This window comes from Pseudopipra pipra, chromosome 6, assembly GCF_036250125.1.
Source record: "Pseudopipra pipra isolate bDixPip1 chromosome 6, bDixPip1.hap1, whole genome shotgun sequence".
NCBI classification, from domain to species: domain Eukaryota; kingdom Metazoa; phylum Chordata; class Aves; order Passeriformes; family Pipridae; genus Pseudopipra; species Pseudopipra pipra.
In genome coordinates this window covers 41,574,133-41,584,318 of record NC_087554.1, presented here as the reverse complement: position 1 = coordinate 41,584,318, position 10,186 = coordinate 41,574,133, and the positions used below count along the sequence as shown (strand labels likewise).

Sequence of the window (10,186 nt, the reverse complement as noted above, 5' to 3'; positions counted from 1 at the left end):
GCAGGAATACATGTTTCTAGGCTAAGACAGAGACTGCTATTTTCTACATACTAAGTGGTACTAACCACCAGCTGGAATCTCGACTAGGATGTCACTTTGCTGTACCTTTATGCATTTGTGCTGATGTTCCCTGTTCTGTACATTTGAAATAAGTTTGTAAAACTCAATGAGTCTACAAGAACTGGTAGAAGGGCCAGCTGAGAGCCCAGCGTCAGGGGCAAGAGCACCCACTTGAAAGATGAAATCGGGAAGAGCCAAGGGTGCCCTGGGCTGACCGTGATGAAGCGGCAACACAACCAGCACCTTAACTGGGGCAGCGGGGGGGGGGGGGGGGCTGCTGGAGTGGATGCACCCTTCGGGGGCCGGCAGAGGCAAAGGCTAATTAAAACACGGCTAATTAAGCGTTATGGGAGGAAGGAAAGGCAGCGGCAAAGACAGCACTTAACGAACAGGAGCTTGGTTAATTAAGGGCAATTAACGGTGAATAACGATGACAATAAAGCAAGCAGAGCGACGGCGCTCACCGCACGTTAATGGAGCGATGGAGTGCCTGCCTCGGGCAGGGGCGGGACCCTAGTGGGGAGACCCCGGCACAGACCCCGCCGGAGGGGCGATGATGATAATGATGATGATGATGATGATGATGATCTCATCCGCAGCCAATCAGCGCCGGCCCTCCCCGCCGCGCCCCTCCCGCCCCTCCCGCGGTGCCGGGATGCTTGGCGGCCACGCTGCCCAGGTGCGGGACCGCGGGGGGCGGCGGGGAGCGGGCCGGGGGGGCGGTGCTGGTGAGCGGCGCCGGGTGGTGCCGGGCGAAGGGGCCATCGCTCCTCGGCTGAGCCCGCGCCCCCCTCCCGCTCTCCCGCGGCGCAGGGCGGCGGCGCGGGGCCATGAGCCGGGCGGAGGCCGAGCCCTGCTCCCGGGCGCTGGCGCAGGCCCGCGTGTACCTGGAGCAGCTGCGGAGCCGCGTCAGCCCGGCGGGCCCCGAGGGCGGCGGGCGGCGGGACTACCTGGTGGAGGCGGCGCGGCAGCTGCGGCTGGCGCTGGAGCGGGACGTCAGCGAGGACTACGAGGAGGCCTTCAACCACTACCAGAACGGCGTGGACGTGCTGCTCCGCGGCGTGCAGGGTGTGTGCGGCCTCCCGGGAACGGGGCACCGGGGCAGCCCTCCGGGGACACCAGCCAGGGGACCAGGGCATCCATCTGGGGAGTGCAGTGAGGGGGTCAGGGTATCCCCCCAGGGAGGATGACAAGGGGGACCGGGACGTCCCTCTAGGGACTGTGATGAGGGCACTGGGGCATCTGTCCGGGGAGTGCAGCCAGGGAGTGCATCCCTTCTGGGAGAAGGGTGAGGGGACTGGGGCATCTCCCTCGGGACTGTGGCCAGGGCACCAGGGGAGCGTGGCAGGCCCCTCACAGCCACTCTTTGCACCAACCACAGTTGACCCCAATAAGGAGCGTCGGGAGGCCGTGAAGCGGAAGATCACACAGTACCTGAGACGCGCCGAGGAAATCTTCAACTGCCACCTTCAGCGGGCTGCAGGGGGTGGCAACACCACTGCCACGGTGAGAGGCTCATGTGGGGCAGCATGGGTGGGATGGCAGCAAAGCTGCATCACTGGGAAACCATGGGGGACACAGATAGAGCAGCCCCAGTGAGCCTCTGCCACATGCCACAGTATGATGGTGTAGAGAAAATGGCATACACATCAAGCTTCAAAGTGTCCTGGCATGCCAGTGGCTGTGTGGGAGCTGGCAGCTCTTTGCCCTGCCTGGATCAAGGAGCTGACATGGGCCCAGCTTTCCTGGGATGTTTCCAGAACCCCTCCCTGAAAATGTGTATGCTTAGCTTGCTGTCACTATAGTGAATATGGCCATTTTTGGGGAGACTGAAGCCACTGCAGGTAACCACCTTGTCAAGTGTTAAAAATGTCATCTTCCCTGTCATTGTTCCCATCGTTATGGAAACCAATGGCTGCTTGCTGAATTGTGAGGAGGAGGTGGTTAAAGAAGGGAGAAGGGAGTGAGGCAGGGCAAGGTTGGGGCTTGGTAAGAAGGATGAGGGGAGAAATACAACTACCTTTCATATAGATCCCTTTAGTGATGAAGCAGTTCAGGTCTAGCTATAAATTTTGAAGTCATTTTACCTCTGCTGCAGGTACAAGCTTTCCCTGAAAAGTTCAGAAATCCAGGGACTGGCCAAGAAAATGGTTCAGCTGATGTTAGGAATGAATCACAGCCATAATTCATTCATTTGGAGTGTTGTCTCTGAATGTTGACCAGGTAGGCAGTACTGCTGCCTCCTCTGGAAAATGCTGGGACTTCTCCCACCCCATGTCATGGACAGTAGCATCTCTAAGTCCTTCATCCTCTTCTCTCACTGCCTTGCAGGGCTATAGCAGCCTGCGCTTCCGGCCCATCAGGACGTTGAGCTCAGCAGTGGAGAACCTGAGACGGTGTAAGGTTGTGGGAGTGATTGATAAGGTAATGACTTGGTGTGGAACTGGGAGGGTGAGGCTGCAGCTGGACCAAAGGGAGTGTAAACTGGAGGGTCCTAGCAGCTGGGATGGGGGTGCTAGCCCCTAGCACGCCCACCGGGGAATGTGGGGTTATCCATCCACACCATTCCCACCAGGAATAATTCACAGGACTGGATTGAAGACCCATTAGGAGTTAATTGTGAAATCTGTTCATGTCCCCATTATTTTTGCTTACCAGAGCTCCCAGGTTATTTACAAGGAGGTTGATACGTCCAGTTCTTTCCCACACATGGAATCATAGTTGATGATAGGTGTCGCAATGGTAGATTCCTGTGGGTAATCTGGACTTCAGCAGAAGATGAGCTATCTGGATGAATAAACTAGTTACTAGTTTGTGATCTCGGAACGAAGATGCCAGGCTTACTGACCCCATACACATACTACACATTGCTCTCCACTGCTGTTCCCACATCTCAGTTTGTCCGGACTGATGTGGTCTTCCTGTCATGCTGAGGCCCAGGTTTGAGCCCAGTGCACTCCAAAGAGCTCCTGGAAGGAGCACTGCGAAACCCTTTGGTGTGAAGGAAGGAAAAATGGCATGGGAGTCACCTCTTGGGTTTAATTAACTCTCTGCTTCCTGGCTGCATGGCTATCTCCTTGCTAATAACCTTCATTTTGTCTTTCAAGAGTAGAGGTTTGAGCCCCACCAAACTCCTCTAGTTGGGTGGTAGTTTTTTAAGTTCCAGAGTTAAGTCTCTTGGGTCATTCCTGTAGGCTGTGTGTTGGGGTGGAAGCAGTGATTGCTTCTGACAGGTACTGTGAATACTGCTTCCAGGTGCAGATCGTCCAGGATCCAGCCACTGGTGGGACCTTTATACTTAAGGTGAGTGTTTTCAGTTTCATCTGCCTGTTTCTCCCTGTCATGCCAGGGCCTCCTTGTTCAAGCAGGTGGCTTGAACACCTGTGTGGCTTCACAAAGCTTCTTCTGGCTGCCTCAGCCATCCTTTGTGATCAGAAGGGAAGTGGTTCTCCTTGGTCATCTGTTTCTCTGCTTTGTAATGCTTCAAGCCAAGACTTATGCCCCTGTTAATCTGGTCAACCCCTGAAACAAGTTATGGGTGAGATGTGCTCAATGCAAGTTCTAGAGCATTTTCCAGTCCCCTTGGAACTAACAATAAAGGATTTCAATAATTGGACCAGGAGGATCTGGCATGACAGGGAGAACCATCAGTTCCAGGGGAAGAGGAGAAAGGGCTGGCATAGCAGGTTCCTGCCTGAAGGGAGCAGGGGTGGTTGTGGGGTGGTCACTGCTCTGGACCAGCAGTGCCCTCTGGATCTCACAGTACAGGTGGGGAGTGCTGTGCCTTGGCAGAGCTTTGCAGAGGGCTGCCTTATCACAGCTGAGTGCTGGGGATGGACAGACCTCTCCACAAGAGCTGCGCGTTTCCACACATGGGGAGTTCCATTGCAGGTGACACAGTCGAGCAGCCATGGGGCTTGGAAGATGGCATGCTACCTTCTGGCTGGCCTCCAGCCCTGCCACGTGCTAGGCAGCAGGGAGTCCAAGTCCCTGTGCTGTAACACACATTTGCCTGTACCTCCTCAGAGCCTCCCCAAATCCCATGTTGAGACCCGTGAACGACAGACCATCATCCCTCATGGGGTCCCCTTCATGGTCAAGCTGTTGTGCTACTATGTGAGTGAGGACTCCATCTTCCTCCACCTGGAGCACGTGCAGGGTGAGTGGAGACAGCCTTGCCTCCTGTCTGTGAAGCATCTTGGTTTATCCCTAACCTCCCTTTCTTTAAAATCCCAAATACGTTTCTCCTACTGTTTTGGAACTAATTTTTATAGTGACAGTGCAAGTCTCCTTCATAGGAGGGTGGTGGGTACCAGGGCTTGAAGACTCTGTGGACGGAGCTGCTCACATGTAGTAGGAATTCTGGAGATTTGATAAGAACTGACTGGGCATGTAACCTAGAAATGGGCTTGTGGAGACCTACAAGGAGAAAGAGGTTGTGTGTTGGGGGATGTTATATGGAAACTAGCCACCTTGTCTCATGGGAAGGAATGCCTTTAGGTAAAGAAGTTGATGTCATCCAGCATCTTTAAAAGAAAAAAACACTTCATTTACTGGCATTGTCTGAGCATGACAGGAAAGTGATGGAGAAGGAGAATAAAGTGAGGTAGTTCACTTGGATGTTTTAGAACAAAGCAATCTTTTGACAAGACCTTTATAAAACATTTTTTTGGTTACAAAAGAAGAGATCGCACTGGATTGTGAGATCAGACCAAAGAGAGGAGCTGGAAAATTGGACATAAAGATCAGGGAGCACATTGGGGTTTGGGTACAACAAGGAGGCGTATTTGAGATTTGTCTCAGATCCTGGTGGAGGCTTGTCCCAAGGAACTTCTTTACTCTCTACAGGTTGAATGGATGTGTAGGGGAGAGCAGCTGGAGTCCAGCAATGACAAGCAGAGGCTGATGTGTGTTGGAGCCTCAACAACTCGTGCTTTGCTGTAGGATGAATTTGCAGAAAGCAGCCAGCACTGGATGTAGTGAGGCTGGGAAGCCCTGGCAGGATGCTGTGGGCTCCAGGACTCACTGCTCTGGCTCATTGCTGACCCACGGGGTCTGGGACATGCTGCAGGAACTCTGGCATCTCTGTCACACAGGAAGGAAAGGATTTCAGGGGAAAGTGGGGATGGCAGTGGGATCAGGGGCATCCATGAAGATGTGGCTGCTCTGTGACATGGAAGTGGCAGAGCTGGGATCAAGGAGGCTGTGCAGAATGGGGAGCAGGGCTGCTAAAGGAGGAGACTTTGATGTGCTAGGTCCTTGGGGGAGGTGTGGTGTTGAGCATGGTGTGCTTGTAGGGCTAGGGCATATTCTGCATGGACTTGAGCTTTGCTGCAGGGGAGATTAATGATGCTCAGTCACATCCTCAGTATGTGGGCCTTGGCCTGTGCTTGAATGGGCTGTGTCCACGGTGGGAGAACCAGGGATACTTTCTTCCTCATCATTTGTTCTTCTTTCTGATTTCCAGGGGAGACACTGTGGTCTCACCTCCGCTCCAAGTACTGCGTCCAGGAGGACTCTGATTCAAACACCATTCAAGCCCTGAGGGACTGTAGCAGAGAGGATGGTGTGGGAAGCTCCCAGGGTAGCAGCCAAGCTTGGTTAGGCAGTGGCCTCCCAGGCTCTGTGACCCACCAAAACACTGATGCTTCACTCCCTCAGGAGCAGTCCCTTGGGCCCACAGACTCCAGCTCAGGAAACCACCGCCAGCTTCTCCTGGCTCCTGCCAGCAGCATGAGGGCAGCACCTGGAGGACAGGATCCAACCATGACTGTGTCTGGTGTCGTGGACTATTTTCCAGCAGCATCAGCCAAATGCCCTGGCCACCTCGCTGGCCAGGGCCTGGTTGTCTACCTCTGGGATGATCTAACCAGCAGCACAGGCTGCGTATCGGAGAGAACAGTCTCCCAACAAGACTCCAGGCTTCCCCAGGCCCTTGCCCCTGGATCAAAAAGAAGGGGCCAGCCAGGGTCAGGGGAAACACTGTCTCAGAAAGTGTCTGAGGTCTCCTGGGCTCAGCCTCTCCTGATCTTGGGTCAGGGGCAGCTTCCTGCACGAGTTGCCCTGTCCAGCTCTGGCAAGCCCTGTGGGCCTGACCCAGCAGTGTGGGAGCCCTCACGAGAAGCAAGCTTGACCTGTGGCCAGCTCAGCAAGCAGCAACCATCAGGACCATGCAGGGCTTTGGCTTCCCACAGGCAGAACCAGAGAGCATGGGCTGTGAAGGAGGAGCAGGTGCAGCTGTGGGCAGCAGAAATCCTCCTGGCCTTAGAGGGACTTCACCAACAGGGTGTATTGTGCCGGGACCTCAACCCCAGGAACCTGCTGCTTGATGCAGCTGGTAGGTAGTGCCCCATGCTGCTGCTCCGAGGAGGACAAGGTTGGTCTCTCAGCTGGGAGACTGCTGCTTGCCCCATTTCCAGGAAACATGGACTTTTCTTGAGTTTCCTTTGGAGGAGGATGGGAGTTTGGAGAGGTTTGAATGTTCCTGAAGTTGGAAGTGTGATCTCAGGTTATCCAAGTGGTTAGTACAAGATTTGGCTCTGCAGGAGGAGAATCAGGGGCTATAGCTGCAGGAATGCATTGCCCCTGCTCCCACATGGGGGCTGGCTGCTTGGGAAATCCCAGCATGGGAAACCTGAGACCAGCTGAGGTTAATGGGACTGCAGTTTTCTCCTCCTAGTTACTGCCTGCTGGGCTGTTCTGGAGCCTTCCCATCCTTTTGTGCTACGGGTACCACTCTGAGTGCAAGTCACTGCTCAGCTGGCAACATCTGGGGCAAACATCTGGAGAGCTACTAATTGCTTAAGAAAAATGCAGAGAGTTTTGCAAGAGGAAAGCTAACCTTCCCCCTCATCCCCCAAAAAACCCCTTCTTTCCTCACCACAGCCTGCACTGAGGTCTGTTAGCTTGGAGCCCACCTAGCCAGTCTCTCCAGCTCCAAGTGCTGCATATCCCAGGCAAGCACTGGAAGGCTGGGGGGGTGTGTGATGCCAGGGGATGCACAGTGCCTCTGTGTTCAGAGCATGACAGGGGCCTAGTACCCTGGCTGTTCCCAGTGTGGGGATATGGCTTGGCTTAGTGCTCCAAACAAAGTCCCTAGTCTTGTCCTAATCTCCCTGCTTTCGGCTCCGGTGCTGCTCTGCAGGTCATGTCCGTCTCACCTTCTTTGGCCAGTGGACAGAGGTGGAGCCCCAATACTGCAGCCAGGCACGGGAAGAGCTGTACAGTGCTCCAGGTAAGGGATGTGAGCCCTGCCTTGTCCTGCCCTCTGCCCAGTGCCACCAACTGGGGTGAGGGAGCTTCTGCAGGCAGTGAGATGTGCCCAGCATAGTATGGCCATTTGTGCTCCCTGCCTCCCCCATTAACCCCTCTCTGGCTTTTTCTGCAGAAGTTGGGGGGATCATGGAGCCCACTGAAGCAGCTGACTATTGGAGCTTTGGTTCGCTCTTGTATGAGTTGCTGACAGGAGTGGTAAGAGGCTGAGCTGTGCAAGGAGGGTGGGGGAGGAGGAGGTGACAATGTAGCACAAGGGCTTCCTGCTGTGCAGGGGCTGGAAGGCTGCCTTGTCCTGCTGGCACCTCAGTGATTTGCCAGGTCGCTTTGGACAAGTGATTCCTAGTGCCTGTGCATGGTCTCTGGGTGTAAAAGGCCCTGGGTTTTAAATCCTGCTGTGTAGGGCTGGGTTGTGTAGCAATGAAGGCTCAGCGAGGTGCTCCTGCGCTCCTCTGTGCCTCTGCTTACCATCACCCTCTGCTTCCTGCAGCCACTCTCACAAAACCATCCAGCGGGAATTCAGCCTCACACCCAGCTACATCTGCCACAGGGCCTCAGCCTGGCTGCTACATCGCTGCTCACCGAGGTGAGGGACTTCGGTGGATGGGAGGGAGGACAGGGCTAGAGGCTGGGGAAAAGCAGACTGGATTGCTTTTCCAGTGTTCCCATCTACCCCTCCTGCTGTCCCATCCCCTTTCTCTGCAGCTCCTGCAGTACAATCCAAAGCAGCGCTTGGGCTCCGGAGGAGGTGGCATGGCCAAGCTGAAGTCCCACTCCTTCTTCAGCACTGTCCCCTGGAACAAGCTGGTGGGCTAGGCAGGCTGTGCTTCCCTTAGGGAGCTGGGCACCGAGCCTCTGTCCCTGGCACTTGTGACCCCAGGTGGCACTGGCAGCTCTGCCTGCTGGGGAAAGTTTGCCTCAAGGGCTGCCCTGGGCTGGGGTACACATGAAGTTTTGCAGCCTTACATGGCCTGTCTCTGCTTGGTTGTTGGCTTCTCCAAAGAGGAGGCTGCAGGCTGGGCCAGGCTCTCTTCTCATCCAGGTCCTCCCTAGTGGGAAAGGGAGCCCAGGTGCTCACCCCCAGGGAGAGGCCATGTGCCCCTTCTGGGGCATCCCTTGCTCAGCTTAGCACCACACCCTGGAACTCCTCATTTTTTATCTCTGCTGCTACCACAGTGACCTTCCTGCTCTGTTATTTGTTGTGGCTTTCAAATGCAGCCCCCCCGGGTACTGCTGGCTGGAGCCCAAGCTCTCTGCCCATCCCTTACTGCATGTCTGTGTGTGTGGGTAATGTCTGCTGCAGGAGTTAGATGGGAGGGAACCCTCTGCTCTTCTCCCCCTCACCCTCTGAAAAAATAAACCACTCATTATTGCTTGAAGAAATGTTCTTTTGTTTCTGAGCTGAACGAGCCAGACCTAGGCCAAGCATGCTGAGCAAGGGAGAGCCCCAAATCTGTTTCTCAAACCTGCCTGTGAGCACCGGGTTGGTGTCATCCCCTGGCCATCAGCACCATGCAGCCAAAATCCAGAAGCTGGCACCGAGTGCCTGGCCATCTCCCCTTGTGTCCTGCTTGCCTCACAGCCTCTCAGGTTTGCACAGCCAGGGGGTTTGCAGCTCAGATTTGGGAGAAATGCAGAGTGCCTGTGTTTTCTTCCAGCCTTGATTTTTGTCATCATTACCTGTTGTGGCTCCAGCCTCCCGTGCCTGGTGCTTCTTCCAGCTGGCAGGACAGCAGCCCAGCCCTCCTCATTGCTGTGCTTTGAGCAGTCATCCCTGGTGGACCAGACAGTGAGGGCTTAAAGAGGTGAGCTCTGAAAGCCAGCACAGATGGAAGGAGGCCAAGTGTACACACATTCAGGATGGAACAAAAAGTAGCGTGAACACCAGTGTCTGCTAACAGCCCAAAGCAGAGGCTGCTGTGCTCAGTTGTGCAACTCAAAGCCACTCAAAGGCTGAAGGACAAGCTTGCAATGGCAGCAGTGTAGTTCTGGCCCTCCTCTCCCAGCACTCCCTCACACTGTACACTTATCTCGGATAGTAAGGAATTACTGGCACCAGTGAAACTTCTCTGTGGCTAGCTGGTTCCAGCTCCTGCTTGCCATCAGCAGTAACACCTTGCTGGCTGAGCCTGGCTCTTGGGAAGCAGCAGGAATGCTTGTCCACCAGAGGGAAGCAGAGTCTGGGAGAAACTCATCTGCACCAGCAAAGGTAGGGACACCTTAAAGGCTGTGACAAAATGGGAGGACTAAGCAGGGAATGACCACTGATGCCACAAGCAGGCCAGAGAGCAGGAGCAGCTGAGCCTGGGGCTTTTCCTCTCCAGGGCTGCCTGCACTGTCCGAACTGTCCAGCTATAGGCTTGTACCCTTGTCCACCAGCCTCCTAGTCCTGTGATTCAGGGGAGGTTCAGCATGAAGGACCCTGTGGTCAAAGTCACGGCATGGCTTCCTGCAACTCAGTGCCATGGGTGTCACCCAGGAGGGTCAAAAGAAAGGAAGCTTCAAGCATGACCCTCTACAGTGAGCCCTGACAGGGCTGGTTAAATAAAGCAGTTTGCTAGGCTGCCTCATTTTAAAAGCTTGACTGTACATTCACTCCTTAGTTAGTTCAAAGGCCTCATTTATTGCAGCTCCAGGCAGAATACAGGCATTGCCCTTCCCCCGGCTCACAGGCCCTCCATATCCTAAACCAGCAAGGAGGGCTTGGAGCTAGCAGCATTTTTAAATCAGAACCTTCTCTTTCACTCATTTGCAAGAACAACTAGACCCTTTGCCCTTCCAGAACAGGGAAGGGGTTTTTCCTCTCCTTCTAACCTTGTACCTCAGCCAGGGTCAGGGAGAGGAAAGCTGACTC

The 10,186-nt window shown here is 54.7% G+C and overlaps 1 protein-coding gene across 2 annotated transcripts; it reads left to right on the top strand.

The window, feature by feature from the left end:
* Window positions 1-701: 701 nt before the first annotated feature.
* RPS6KL1 (ribosomal protein S6 kinase like 1) lies at window positions 702-8,715 on the top strand. 2 transcript variants are annotated; one of them, XM_064658751.1, is made up of 10 exons: window positions 702-1,128; window positions 1,442-1,566; window positions 2,392-2,484; window positions 3,316-3,363; window positions 4,087-4,219; window positions 5,528-6,397; window positions 7,205-7,294; window positions 7,448-7,530; window positions 7,823-7,918; window positions 7,993-8,715. In XM_064658751.1, the coding sequence occupies exons 1-10, from the start codon at window positions 891-893 to the stop codon at window positions 8,146-8,148; spliced, it is 1,932 nt and encodes a 643-aa protein (XP_064514821.1). In that variant the 5' UTR covers window positions 702-890; the 3' UTR covers window positions 8,149-8,715. The 2 variants fall into 2 exon arrangements, with proteins under 2 accessions (XP_064514821.1, XP_064514822.1); XM_064658752.1 differs by having other exon boundaries at window positions 703-1,128; window positions 8,038-8,715.
* Window positions 8,716-10,186: the final 1,471 nt, after the last annotated feature.